The 15,397-nt window shown below is 39.7% G+C and overlaps 1 protein-coding gene across 1 annotated transcript in view; it reads left to right on the top strand.

Annotated features, from left to right (window-relative positions):
• Positions 1-15,397, top strand: part of POT1 (protection of telomeres 1) — a 93,372-nt gene that overhangs the window by 27,199 nt on the left and 50,776 nt on the right. The window contains exon 7 of the mRNA XM_061640174.1: positions 11,894-12,024. Coding sequence (XP_061496158.1) covers positions 11,894-12,024 — 131 coding nt within the window. The remainder of the gene's footprint in view (positions 1-11,893; positions 12,025-15,397) is intronic.

Here is a 15,397-nt window from a genome sequence, read left to right as displayed (position 1 = left end):
CCTGGCAACCAAGAGGTCTTCTGTATCTTTAAAAGTTGTGCAGGGGGAAGGGACAATTCCACCTTGTGGGTTTTCCCATTACAGAGTTGCAAGAACACCTGTACTTGGCTGACTTTCTCTTCTCCTAAAGATACAGGATCAGTCTCAGGCCATGAACCTGGCAACCATATGTGGTTACTGCAGATGTAACTCTGACCATGGTGAGCTGTGAAAATGAAAGAAATTCACACATGAAAGATGAAAAAGAAGGCTCACCTGGTTAGGAGAGGCCACATAATGGGTTATATTCAAGTCTTACTTGAGAGTAGGCCCATTGAAATTAATGGACCTAAGCTAGCCATGTCTGTTAACTTCATTGGGTCTACTCTGAGTAGGACTGGCATTGAATACCCATAGTCTTCATCAGCCATACTTTTTTTATTGATGTGGCATAGCCTTGGAAATCTCCTTTTCTCTAGTGGGCACTGGGACACCCCCAAGTGAGTAATATGTTCCTCATTGTTTAAGGCATGAAAGAGTTAACACTCCAAAGGAAGTTTTCCAATACCTCCCCCTAGGAGTGTCAGTTTGTTTTTCCTGCCTAGCTCTTCAGTCTGGCCTGTTTTTAGCTTATTAATTCCTTCTTTTTCTCTGATATGCCAGCTACCTACCCTATATACTGCTGCTTTATTCAGCGTGATTGGAAGCGATTTAGACATTACAATTAATTGGGTGAATAGGTTTTGAGTGACCGCTGCATTATACATGTAATTTGATGCAACAATGAGAAACTCAAGTGGATTTTCTCTATCTGGGATGGACAAATAGAGGAACACAGTCCTTGTTCATGGTAAACAGAGTTTGAAAATGGGTCTGCTTCCTTCAATTATTTTGTTTAAGATTGCAAAAGACTTTAAACATAAGTACTCAAACTCAAGATAGTCTGTGGTAATGGCTCTTAAAGAGAAAGCTGTTGAAGTATTGAAAGGTAAGTGTTTTCACATCTCAGTTAAGAAAAATTATGAATAAAGCACCATGACGTACAATTATTTATATGTCAAACCTTTAAAAAATGGATGTGGGTAATTAAATTTGGTATCAAGAGCTTGTAATGGTCCATCTGTTATTATAGATATTATGCCATATGCTTTGTCTATTCCGCAAAATGAAATTAAAATGAATATCATTAGTTTCATCTTATATTCACTTATAAACTAAAATTATATTGTAGGCATGAACCAGGAAAATGTCTGTCTGTCTGTCTCTCTCCCTCTCTGTGTGTGTATATATATTTTGGTACCTTTGATTGAAATGGAGCAGTTTGCCTATTGGTTATCATTTTTGTGAGAAATAATTTTTATTACTGCTACAGCCTGGCGTCATCAGGATCATCATTTTATAGCATTAAGAAAGAAGTTGACCATTTTCTTTCTATGAAGGAAAGCCTTCTGTAAACAGTCTGTCAGTCCAAATTAAACGTTATCCACAGTCCTCAGAAAGCCTAAATGTTTTTTTAAAAAAGTGAAACCTTCTGGGATAAACATCTAGAGCAGGTTCTCCCAGCCTGGTGATCTCCAGATATTATGGTCTACAACTTGCATCATCCCTGATCCCTGGCCATGCTGGCTGGGGCTGAGGAGAGTTGTAATTTGAAACATCTGGAGGACAGTGTCTGTCTTTCTGTGTATGAGAGAGAAGCAGGGAAAGAGCATATGTTTATGAAATACTTACTCTTTTATCTGATCAAACATTCCTAGACATTTAGGTTGCAATTCGGTACACACTTACCTGGGAGTAAGTCCTACTGAACTCATTGGAACTGACTTCTGAGTAGACATATATTGGATTGCAGCCTTAAAAACATTTAACTGATAACATTCCTGAACCATGAATCTGAAAAGACATTCTTCTTAAACAAAAGTAGAATTCTGTCTGGTTTAGACTGTAGAGCATCTGACCCCAAGAGCTACTCCAGATGTGTATGAGCCCCACCAGCTACACCTATAGCAGTGGCACCCTGCTAGCTTTTCTAGTCAGTCTTATGTAAAGTTTTGAAATGTTTTCTGTAGTATTGGGAAAACACCTCCATGTCCCTGAAAGTGATTAGTGTGTGAAAAGTGTTGAAAGAGAACAGAGACCGATGCCGGGCAAGTAGCCTTCAGAATAGATAGAGGAAGGAGCATAAAAATGGTGGAGCAAACCTGGGTAAATAGGAATGAAGAGAGAAAAGTGATCATGAGGACCTGGGCTAAGAGAGAATATCGTTTGTGAGGATTCAGAAGCCATCTTTGGAAGGTTTTATTTCTATGCATACACTAATATTGTGCAAGGCTGGTGCAGATTTTCATATTCATGCAATACGATTTTAAAAATGGAATTGATACAAACTAATTTCTTTCTGTTCTGTGGAATGTCATATGTCTAGCATGTATTTCATGCTAATGTTTATGTCAGTAATGTGTTACTACCTTTGCCAGGATGTTATGGATCAACAGCACCACTTGTGTAGAGTATGTGTTTTACAAACATCTTAAATTTGACCATTATTGACTTATTGTAACAGGAAAGTAAAATGATGATAAATGAGTTCTTGCATGTGAAACCAAATATAATTTTGATATAAGTTATTTTAATATTTGCTAATATTTTCTACTTCTTTCTATGCAGATATCTTCTTCCTGTAGCTAAGATGAAACTTTTAGATTCTTATGCTTCAGCATCTTTTGATGCTTAGTTGTGCTGGGTCTGTATGGTTGAGAAAACTGCATTCACTGTGAGATTTTCATCCCTTAATTTTAATAGGGATAATTTTTTCTCCTTCTGGAGAGCTGTAGAGAGCCCAAAAGATTGATTTTTCTATCCTTAAAGATGTTGCAGGAGGTGTGTTACTGATTTTTAAAATGTTATTTCTAGAGAGGGAGATATTCTCTTATTTCTCTTCCCATACTGGTTATAGCTTTAAAAAATTGGTCAAAACCCAAAGGGCATATAGACAGTGAAGCACTTGAAGAAAGGGCACTTCTCATCTGAAGATATCAAATGGAAATTTAAGCCTAGCAAACCCCTATTAAGATATCTGAAGACTTTACAGCTGATGATAGAAAATGTAACCCATGAAATGGCAATTGGATGCAGGCTAGGGTCTCTAATGACACAGAAGTAGCTGTGGATCCAACTACTGCTGTGGGTTTAACATTTCCCTGTTACCTTTTTTGCTGTTAAGCCAAGCAAGCTCATAGTAGCTATTAAGTAGTGTGTTATGTGCTCTCAAGTGTGGAGGACACTTAAAAAAATGCATGTGAATTCATGTTGCTCAGACTTTCAAATTTTGTCAGGTGTTACAACTTGCTGCTTGGTATCATGCCAATGTTTTTTGCTATTCTGAAACAAAAGTCATACAGTTGCATTATTTCATGGTGTCATACGTTTGCAAACTTATTACAAAATCAGCTAACCTAACTCCATTAAGCTAAGTCACCAATGTATAACCTGGAACTCCACACCTGTTATGTGTACAAAGTGTACAGCTCTAAATAAAAGGGTTTCAGTGACCCAAGCAGAAAGCTGAGATAAATAATAGAGATGAACACTCACTTCTCTCTGATTGATTGGTAAAAATAGGTACATCAGAAGTGGCTCACCGGAGGGGCTGGGCCTGATCTGATGATTTCCCAGTAGGTGGTTTGCTATTGCGTACCAGGAGGGTGAGGCGATGGGAAGTTAGCATGGTGCAAATACACTAGCAGAGCCAATCTGGGCCTCCTGCCGGTGCATTTGCACCTCTCCAACCTCTCACCACCTTGCCCATCCCACTGTTTCCCCCCATTCCCACCCCAGTAAACAGCAGTGACCCACTTGGGAAGCTTGCATGAAGGTGAAGGTGTCCCTGCACTTATAGTGCGAGTTGTTTCCGACTCTTAGGGTGATGTCTTGTGACGTTAGGCAGACCGTATATATGGGGTGGGATTACCAGTTCCATCCCCGGCCTTTCTTTACCCCCCAGCATAGGCCGGGTACTCATTTTACCGACCATGGATGGATTGAAGGCTGAGTGGACCTCTACCCCTTTTACTGGAGATTTGACTTCCTCCTTGTGACGCCCTTCCCTGGCTCTCCCTGTCAGGTTCCTACCTGCTCGTGGCTACTGCCTTTCACTAGGCACCACCAGGGACTCCACCAGTCCGGACTGTCCTTTTTTATGGTTTCTCTCTCCGCTCTAGCACAGATCTCAATAGATCCCCCTGCTAGGCAGCACCACCAGTCACGTTCTACAACCAATGTTCCCAGAGACCTTGCCTGAGTCTCTCTATCCGGTTACATTCGTGACTGCGTGCCTATGCTGTTCTCAACCCCCTTGTATCAATGCAGATAACTCATAACTCGGGGTTGCTCTGGATACTTATAATGTTATCTTCTCCTCTTCACCGCTGCCACCATTTGTTACTGTTTCCCTTCAGCCTTGGTTATTACCTTACCCTCCCTTCTGGTCTGTGAAACCCCAGCCAAGGATCAGGCCTTCGGTAAACCAAAATAGTATTTATTAAATAACATTAATAACAAGATAACTTTGATAATGATCTACAAGCTTATGGTTTCATCTATTACTGTGATATTTGACTTATTACTAATCCGAACTCCACCTCCCTCTTTCTCCACACTCTCCTGACATACACCAACTCACACCCACCTCCAAACTCCACCAAAACAACCCACTCACGTCCACCCAGATTCAACTGTCATCCTTCCATTTATACTCTCAGCCATCCAAACACTCAGCCAATCATCCAGCATTCTACTGCTCATTTACTCCCCCTTCCTCTTTCATTCCACTTACCACATATCTTCTATACAAACAGCACTTACCATATATACATTAATACAGGAACATCACACTCCTTCCATTGGAATTGAACTCCGGCTTGAGCAGAGCTTCGGATGCGTTACCGCCACTTACCACTCTGTGCCATGGAGGATCTTAGGGAAGCTTGCATAGTAGCTCCATATTGCTCCACCCAGCAGTGCCTGTACTCTTTCTCCCTGCCTCCCTCACACACACACACATTTTGTGTACCCCATGGCAGCCATTTTGTGACTGGTACCCTCAGCAAGCCCTCAAAATTCTAAATGTGTCCCTTGGTCCCCAAAGGCTGCCAACCCCTGATAGTAAAATAAAGTAATTAAGTAAACTGTATTATGTTCATATTACACATTGTAAAGAGCTCTATATGCAAGCATCAAGCACATAGCCAATGCATCAAATTTCTGTAACAAGGCAGTGGATCAGATTTTCCTCCACACGTATGAAGGCACTTTTCCATTCAGGCTGCAATCCTGTACCCATTTACCTGGGAGTAAGCTCCATTGAACATAATTGAACATTCTTCTGAGTAGAGATATATAGGATTGCACTCTAAGTGAAGCGGACTGCTGTTAGTATATTTTGCTTACTTTCCCTTTAAATTGCAGTAATTTGGTATGGGTCAAGATACTTTTAACATTCAGCATATCATCATAGAAGGGGGAGTCAGTACCATTTAATGTGCAATAAGAGTTCTAGAAAATTGATAACAGTACCAAAACCCTTCATATCATCTTAATATTCCAACCAACTGGTATGATCAAGTACCTCTGTCAGGCTAACTCCCTATATGCAAAATCATGAGACAGGTTCTTCTCCCCCACCCCAAAAATGTTTTATTTCATTTTTGGTATACAAATAACAGTACAGTATAAAACAGCACATACCACTCAAGACAAATTTTTTAACCAACAGTTAAAAGTTTGAGAACAATATAAATTTGTGGGGTTTTTTAATTCAGTTTCAGGTCTGTGAGCCATACAGGCACTTTGTTTAAAGTTTATATTTGCAATAGAGTGCTAGGAACAGCCTTCAGGCCGTAGAAAGAAAGTCACCTTGGAGAAAAGCATTCTGCCCAACATGTTATTATGGTACCGTGGATTTTTATAAGCATTGGTTGTACTTCAATGGCAGGCTCTGATAATCCATGAGGATGTATTAGCATTAGTTTTGCACTGTTGAACTGGCAGAACCTCTGTCCTTAAGCAGTGTGTGATCTCATATTTCATCAGTGTTTTACACTGTGTGTACGGTATTGCTTGCTTGAACTGAGATAACCCCGTAGAGCTGTAAATTTAAGCAGCCAATATTTTTTTCTAATTTTGAAAATATGAAAATTAAATTTGAGTTACCTTAGAACTTTTCAGCTGTCAGATTTTGATGAGGTTGTTATTGTCACTATTGGACTACTGTAATACGTTCTGTGTGGGGCTTCCCTTGGGCCTGGTCTGGAAGCTGCAAGTAGGATAGAATTGTTGGGTGGAGCACCTGGATGTGCACGTATTACACCTGTGTTGAGGGAAGAGAACAGCAGTGGCTGTCAGTTAGCTACCAGGCTATATTCAAGGTCTTGGTGTTCACACATAGAGCCCTGAACAACTTGGTACCAGGTTATCTGAAAGACCTCCTGCTTCTGTAGAGACCTGTAAGATTACGTAGATCATCTGGAGAAATCCTATTTGTGGCAGCACAGCCTACAAAATATCACAGGGTGGTGCCCCAAAATTTTTGTTTTAATGGATATTTTTATATTGTACATAGTATATACCACTTAAACTTACAAGATCTGAACAGGGTGATTCACGACATATGCTATTAGAGGTCTCTGATTCATAGGGTCACCATAAGTCGTGATCAACTTGAAGGCACATAACAAATACCACTTAAAGATTTTTTTTTAATATTAAGCTTTGCTGACCATATGGTTGTAATAAACTATCTATCTATCTAATATTAAGCTGTTTAGAAATGCATATAGAGAAATCAAAATGTATTTTTCCTATCTGCTTTTTACACCTCCTCTACGGCAGACTTAATTGCTGTAAACTGCCCAGAGAGCTTCAGCTATGGGGCGGTATATAAATGTAATAAATAAATACTGTACTTTAATTTATTTATTATTATTTATTTATTTATTAAATTTCTATACCGCCCCATAGCCGAAGCTCTCTGGGCGGTTCACAACAAGCAAGACATCAAAATACAATTAAAACCACTTATAGAACAATTTAAACACACTAAAATACAAATATACTAGCATACTAAAATGCTAAAAATAAATTGAGATGTTAAAATATTGTTAAAAATTAGAATTAAAATTATTAAAATGCCTGGGAGAAAAGGAATGTTTTTACCTGGCATTGAAAAGATAATAATGTTGGCGCCAGGCGTACCTCCATAGGGAGATTGTTCCATAATTCCATAGTTATCAAATTAAAGTTCTCATTAATTTCACAAAAATGGAAATTAAAAAGTCCTCAACTTTATCCCCATTTCCAAACAGCAGGTTCCAGCCACAGGGAAAAAAATAGTGATATCTCTTCATGAAAATAGTTTTGAAGCCAATGGAAAAATTACCACCTCTTCAAAACTAATGTCATTTTATGCTATTTGATTATCATTTCACAAAGTTAAACGATTGGCTAATTTACAGCATCATGCTTATTAGGCCATATTTCTCAGGATTATTTCTTTGAGAAAACTTTAATGACTGAAAAGTAATTTCTTCACACTAGTCATTATTTTAGAAGTAGTTTATCTATACTACTTGTAAAGTTTTTAAGTTGCTAGTTAACTGTGCTTTAGTAAAGATAATTAGACCTCCTTCTGTAACAACTTCTGAAGTAGTTAAATAGTTATAAAGTACTTTTTTTATTAAACACATTGCCTGCCCCAGCTGAAAATTAAAAAAAAAATTAAATGTTGTATTTTAAATTCTTCAGTAAGTAAAAAAAAAAAAAATTACTGGAATTTAAGAACTTTACAATGCAATTTTGGGTAGAGTTGGACTCCCCCTGAAGGAGCAGGTTAGTAGTCTGGGGGTGCTTCATGATCCATCTTTGTCACTAGAGTAGGTCTAAGTGGCTCAAAATTCCTTTTACCAACTTTGGGACAACTATGACCATTTCTGGACCGGAATAGCCCTGACCATTTTCATTCATATGCTGATAAACTCCAGATTGGATTATTGTAAGAGTTGGATGATTACAGTGTGGGGCTGCCCTTGAAGTTGGCCCGGAAGTTGAAGCTAGTGCAAAAAGTGACATCTCGACTGCTCACTGGGCCAGGATACCACCACTATGTTATGCCACTGTTGAAAGAATTGCACTGGCTGCCAATTAGTTTCTGAGCTAAGTTCAAGTTGCTATATTGGTGTACAAAGCCCTATACAGCTTGAGACCAGGATACCTGAAAGAACATCTCACCCATCTTATCGGGAGGACCTTTCTGTACAATAACTGAATCGGTCCTTTAATGTGTGGCACTCACCCTTTGGAATTCCCTACCATTACATATTAGACAGGTGCTGTCTCTCTTGTCTTTGTCACCTACTAAAGACCTTCCTCTTTCAACAAGCCTTTTAAGTGGACATCTTTATCCCAGTCTGCATCTGCATTGGAACTATTTTTAACTGTTTTTGTATATGGAATATATTTTCAATATGTTTTTAATTGTGTTTACACTTTTTAGTTTTATAATTGTTTTATTTGTTTTTATTCTGGTATATTTTATTGTTGTGACACACCTAGGACCTTATGGTAAAGGGTGGGTAAGAAACCTTAATAAATAAATCTTACGCAGGGCTACTCAGAAGTAAGTTCCCTTGAATTTAGTGGAACTTTCTCCCAGGTACATGGGTATAGGGCTGTAGCCATGGACATTTACTTTAGTAGGATAACCTGTTCAAATTGTTCTTTATAACCAGAGTTTTAAAGCACACAGAATTTTCAGTGTTGTGGTATCAAAGCAGACCTATAAACAGCAAGCTCTGGGCAGGCCTTCCCATTCCCGTGGGGCGACTGCTCTCATTAGCTTTTATCCAAACTAGAGCTAAGTCACTTGTTCCATTAGCACGAGGATTTACACTTGCACAACAGCATTTCCCCTGCTTGACCTCTAAATCTGTCAACCTTCTGGAGAAGACTTGGGGAGTGCACAGGGACAGGAGGGGGAAATTCTGTTGTGCATGCATAATGCCTTGCACTGATGGAACAAGTGCTTTGGATGATGCCCTTATTGCGCGAAACTGAATTGTTAGAATATGCAGAATGCAGGTTGCTCTTTTCAAAATGCTACATGCTAAGCAAGCTTCTTGCAACTAGTGATAGCAATGGATGGGGTCTTGCCACATCTTTTGCTGGAAATTGTAGACACACCTCTATTACTAGACATGAGGCTAAAGGCGTTGCTGGCCATCACTGTGTCTCGTTTGTTTAATTGGACAGCAGATTATGTTCATCGGGACTGCAGCACATGGGGAGGATCCCTCCCCAGCCATGATGACAATGAAAATCAGCCCATGCTGCAATTGGCGTTTTAAAGGGTTGCTCACAAATAAGTTAGAACTGTCTCCTAGTTCCTTTTACAAGTCTATGATGCAGTCTTGCTTGTATCAGCAGATGTTAGCTGTTCTTCTACTGTTCTGTAGGAGGTCCATAGTGACAGAGGTGTGACTTACAGCTGCTTTTCAGGACTTTGCTATTTGCTACAATCATGTTCACCTATACAGTATCTCTGAAAGCCGAGCTTATTCTGATTCATTCCATTAAGGGTGCAGTACTGGGACTCTTCTGAAATGTCATAGATAGAGATCATGAGAGGCGCCTGGCATTACATTGAAAGTATCTTGAAAATCATCTTTATAACTTGGTTAACTAAGAATAGTTCTGTATCCTCAGCTATTGGTTTAAAACATCTGACTGGGACAATTCCCCAACTGTTTGTTGAACATGTCATTTCTGCTTCAAAGTTAACTAATTTAAACCATAATCTAAAGAGGGCATTCTGCAACAGTGTCAGAAAATCATGTTTAAGTATTTATAACAGATACGATATACTGTTATATTCAAGGCTTCTTTAATTAAAGGCTTGTCTTGGAAACACTAGCAAGGCCTTACAATAAAACTCCAAGGCAATTTGCACTTAATCATACAGTAAAGGTGAATTGCTCAGTATTGTTTTTAATGCCTAACAGGGAGTTTAAGTTTTCATCTGTTATGTGTTAAAATCAAATTAGCACTATTTAATCTAAAAATGTAAATGATTTCCACTCTGATGGGCAAATCTAGCAAATTACATTGAACCATGATTGTGTGTTAGACCAAATGCTATGTTTTTTCTGCCTGTCATTTGCTATCTATTTTTTCCTAACACCTATAAACAGAACATATTTGTCCTTTGCATTGGAAATTCACTATTTTTCAAGATCATGTCCTGAGTATCAAAATTGGCATTGATACTCAACACTATTACAGAATTTAAAAAATAGATTATCCTTTGATATTTCACTATGTCTTACGATTTTTTCAATTTTTTGATCCTTCTGAATGTCATAGCTTTCAGTGTGGTGTAGCCTCTGTAGAAGTGTCTAGTCCTGATGTGTACCAGAAAACAGCATTGTTCTGATCCACAACATCCTCTGGAAATAAGTACCATAGCTTGGGCATGAGTTGCCGATAAGAGCTGACACAACAGGGAGTGCTGATGAAACACAACAGAGTCTACCAAACTTGCAGAAATCCATTGTTAATTCTACCCATGCAATCCTCAATATATGTAACCAATTTGGCGGCAGTGTGAGTGAGCAGTTGTATTAAAGAGATCATGTGGGGGAGGGGAGAGGTTGTCCAGTTTTGGTAACAGGTAGCTTAGGCTAATATAAACTGGCCATTAGTTCCAGTGTGGTGTACTGGTTAGAGTATTGGACTAGAACCTGAGAGATCAGGGTTCAAACCTCCACTCTGCTATGAAGATCACTGGGTAATCTTGGTCCAGTCACTATCTCTCAGCCTAACCCACCTCCCAGGGCTGTTGTAAGAATAAAATGGGGAAGGGGAGAACCATGTATATCACCTTGAGCTCCTTGGGGGAAAGGTGGGATATAAATGTTATAATGTGCTTTTAGATTTTTGAAATAGGCCTTATTTTATCATTAATTGTATAGTTTTATCACTGATGTGTTTGTCACCCTGGGCTTCTTTGGGTGGAAGGGTGGGATATAAATTGTATTTATTTATTTATTTAATAATTCACAGAATATACATGTGGCTTCTTACTGGCCGCCTTAAGGGGGCTGAAAATGTGCATCAACGACCTTGTACTTCAAACGTGTTCTAGATTTGGGTGCTGCTAGTTCATAATCGCAGTCATTGGGTGTTTCCAATTAAGTTGGGTTTTTTATTTGCAACTTCTGTCTAATGTTTACAGTCTGTTGCTTCTTGCTCTTCGTCCTCTGTGTGGGTGGGAAATGGCTTTAGCCACTTTTCCTTTCAATCTGATTGTTTAAGCTGTTTAAGTAAGAGCAAGGCTGATCACACAACTGACATTTATTAGCTCTGCAGACTTTTCCAGTAGAGGTTAAAACGTAAAGCAGATGCGACAAAACAGAGAAATACTGAATGAAAATTAGACTTCGTTTCTGCACGCTACACCATCATTCTTCTGAGAACAGAGTGGCAATGTCAGTGTTGGTTGATAATAGGGTGGCTGACCATTCTGCTTGCTATTGGACCTTTGAATACTTCAAAACAACAACAAAAAAACAGCTTCCTCTTCAAAGTTAAAGTTTCCTGTTAGTAATTTTATAGCAGTCTCAGTCCGGTTCACATCTGTCTATGTGTCACAGATGACTGAGAACTCATGATTATTTTTTTTAATGGAGGTAGATGTAAAATTTCTGACTTGCAGCTCTCCTCAGGAAATTGTGTTTTCCTAAAGTCATGTGGAATCCTATAATCTAGTCACTATATATAGAGAGAATATGATCCTTTGTGTATTAATTCATATCTTTGGCAAGCTGGTGTTCTCTTTTTCACATCTATGTTTTATCCTTTACAGATTATTGTTCAGTGATAACCATTGTGGACCAATCGAACACCAAGCTGATATGCTCACTTTTTAATGCAAACAGAGATGCACTTCCAAAAATCTACAAAAATGGTGACATTGTTCGGTTTCACAGAATAAAGGTAATTTTACTGTATTTACCATTAATTGTGGGGAGGAAGCTGAGCTGAAGGGCACTCGAAGTAAACAAAACTGTCCATTCTTCACCTTGGTGAGATAGACTTCCATGTGTAGACCACTGTTGCTCATGGGAGAGAAAGAGGCATGTGTCTCTTTCCTGTATGGTTGTCAGTAAAGAGAAATTTCCCTGTAGTTCTTGAGCCCAGCTATGCTGAAGCCTCATTAGAAGAGCCTTTGAGTAAAGTCCTGTCATGTGCATTTTTGTGTGGTCTGTTACAATTGTTCAAAGACCGTCGCAGGTTACCTGTTGTTCCTGTTGAGCATTCCCTTTCCAGGCTTTTCTCTATAAAAGATTTTACCTCGTTAAAGAAGTACAGACCTTCACAAAATTCATCTAGAGATTATCTTCAGCTGCCCCTTTTCTTGGCCACTGGTCTGCTCTGCCCCACCTTTCCTCCTTCATTAGTAGAGCCCTTTTTTCCTGCTGTTATCTGGGCAGATCTTCCACAGTCCCAGAACCTCGTAACTCTTCTCAGTCTTTCCCCACTGTTTAACATTTATTCATCCAGTGTTGACATTTTTGCAGCTGGAGTGGTTGCAGAGTAGAGTTTTCAGTACAACCTGTGCATGTGTGTTCAGACATCAGTCCCCCTTTGCTCAAATTGATACTCCCAGATGCAACCGAAACCCACTTTGCACTGGGGTGGTGGGTTGGATTGGGTGCAAGTGTTCCTCTGCACAGCCCTCCCGACTTCCACCTGCAGAGTGTCAACAGTGTCACTCCAGCAGTTCGCAGCTCCCCCTTCTGCCTGCTGAACAGGCGGGCAGGTGGAAATGCCACTGGTAGCTTCCTGCTAAGAGCAGTCAGCAAAAAGCCTGCTCCAGGAAAGAGCTGAGCTGGCTTGGGTTGCGCTGGATCCTGAACTGCCCCTGCTCCTGCCGTTTGATGGCATCAGGCCTGAACATTGCACCAGCTCCAGGCTTCTGACCCAGCCACTGTGACTGGCAGGGCTGAGGATGTGGTAGTGGCCCCACTGCTCTGTTGAGTATTTTCAGGCGACAGAGTTAGGATGGCACCCTAAGTCTCTTCAGGGCTCTTAAGATAAATCTATCCCTTTACGAAATTTCTGTAGAATGCAGAACTTCTGTTCTCCTTAGATCCACCATGCTCATCTCCATTAGTGAAATCCTGAGCCAAGTTTTCCAGGCTTCCTTGACTCCAGGCAGTGGGTGCCAAGTTGCAGTCAGCAACACTTCCTCTTTCATTGAAATACAGAGAGCCTGTCAAAACCCTCCTAAAGGCAAATGTCCTATTTGTTACTGATGTGGACACCCATCCAAAAGAAGTAAGGTTGAGATCCGCAAATCATGCTTTCCGTACAGCAATTAAGGTTTTGGTGTATGCTAAGTGTGTGTTTCCCCTCCACAGAGTCCCTCTTTATGATGGATTTTTCAGTCTTGAGCATCCTAGAGCAGCAGGTGGATGATTTTTTTCAGCCCAAGGACACATTCTTTTATGGGCAACCTTCCAGGGGCTGCTGAGTGGGACCAGATGCAAAAGTGGGCAGAGCAATGGATGTAACTCTTACCTTGGTACATTAGATTGCATCCCAGCCATGCATAAATCAGAGACTTACACAAACACACACCCCTGTCTTTCATCCTCCTTCCAGATGAGCATTATCCCAGTTTAAAGACGCATTCCAGCCAGACACAAGTAAAGAAGGTCTGGCCTGGGGGCAATCAGGGGAGCCAAACTGGAAGGCCTGGACCTAGGCCTGAGGTTTCCCGCTTCTGCCCTAGAGGGTTGTATCCAACACTGTGGAAGCAGAAGGCAGCTGGTACAACAGAGCTTTCTCTTCTTACCCGCTGAAAAGCTTGTCCAGTTGGTCAGAGAAGTAATACACATTGTGGGCTGTGCCAGCTGAGCATAAGGTTTCTCCGCCTGATTTTGGTCAATCTTCTCACCCCCTGCAGCCCTATAAGACACAGCCCACAATATTCAGTACCCCCCTCCCAGTACTTCTTGGAGCCGCAAGAGGAAGGAACGGGAAGACCCACAATTTTTTACTGTTCCTCAAGTGGAAGGAAACACACAAAACTTGAAATCAGAGTGAAAATATCGGGCATCATTATTGGTGTCCTGTTTTAGAAGCTGTGATATGCTTTAAGGCACAATGGAACAGTGAAGTCTCTGTGCAAATTTGACTTTTTTATCAAGTTGCTATTCCTATTCGCATGTGCGTATTCTTTATAAGAAATCTGCTGGCAGCAATCTTTTTACAAAATAAATAGTGATCCACGCATTACCTCAAGGAATGTATTTGTTCCATTAAGAGTATGTGGAGAAAATAAAAGCATTTGCCAGCGCTCTCCTATGTTTCTGAATGTGTGGCTTTGGTCACTTCAGGGATCTTACAGTTGGGTAAGTAACTTGCAGCCATTTATCTGAGAATCCAATTTAGCTATGGTCAGGGTTCAACTGGCAAGCAAATTTAGAATAGTAAAAGTTTAATTAAGCTACTTAAACATTATAGTTTTAAGCTGCCTAAATTATTATAATTTTCCTGCTTTTCAGTGCTTGAAAGTTACATGTGGAATGTGCACCCATTATTTCAGTTAATTCATGTACTTCCAAAACTTTTTCTGTAATAGAATATCTTCTTATCCTATTATCACACATTCTCTTGCAAAAAATTCAATTATGATAAAATGAGAATATATAAAGTTTATAAAAGGAGAGGATTTTAAGTACTCCTGCATGATCATAAATGAAATTAAGACAATTAATTGTAATTAGAGTAAAATACTGTGTTTTAAAGGTGCATAAATTGGAGTGCTATATAGTTTTCAGATATATAGATTTAAATATGTTAATCCTAATCTCATTATAAAGTTGCATCCAATTTATTCATAACATTTTTCTTTGTGTGAAAAATAATAAGTGTACGTTGTCTTCTAGGGCATATATTTTGTAATGTTTTACGATTTATTTATTTTTTTAAAAGCCCATCTTAGTTATACTGTTTTGGTTGCCCTGATTTGACTATGAGAGTTGTTCCTGCACATTAGAAAATTCTAGCAAATACTTTACAGTAGCAACATAGGAAGCTGCCTTATACCAAGTGAGGTCGTTGGTCCATCTAGCTCAGTACTGTCCACACTGACTGACAACAGCTTTGCATGGTTTCAGATAAGAATCTTTTCCAGCCCCTACCTGGAGATATGCCAAGGATTAATGCTGGGGCCATCTGCATGTAAAGCTGGTATCCTGTCATTCAGTTTTCCTCCTTTGTTTTAAGTGTGTTCATAAAGCATAAGTAATGGAGGTGGTGTCATGTAGTTCATGTGTTCATGCTAGGAACATAGGAAGCT

This window comes from Rhineura floridana, chromosome 8 (assembly GCF_030035675.1).
Source record: "Rhineura floridana isolate rRhiFlo1 chromosome 8, rRhiFlo1.hap2, whole genome shotgun sequence".
Lineage (NCBI taxonomy): Eukaryota > Metazoa > Chordata > Lepidosauria > Squamata > Rhineuridae > Rhineura > Rhineura floridana.
This window is presented reverse-complemented; position numbering and strand designations above follow the sequence as displayed.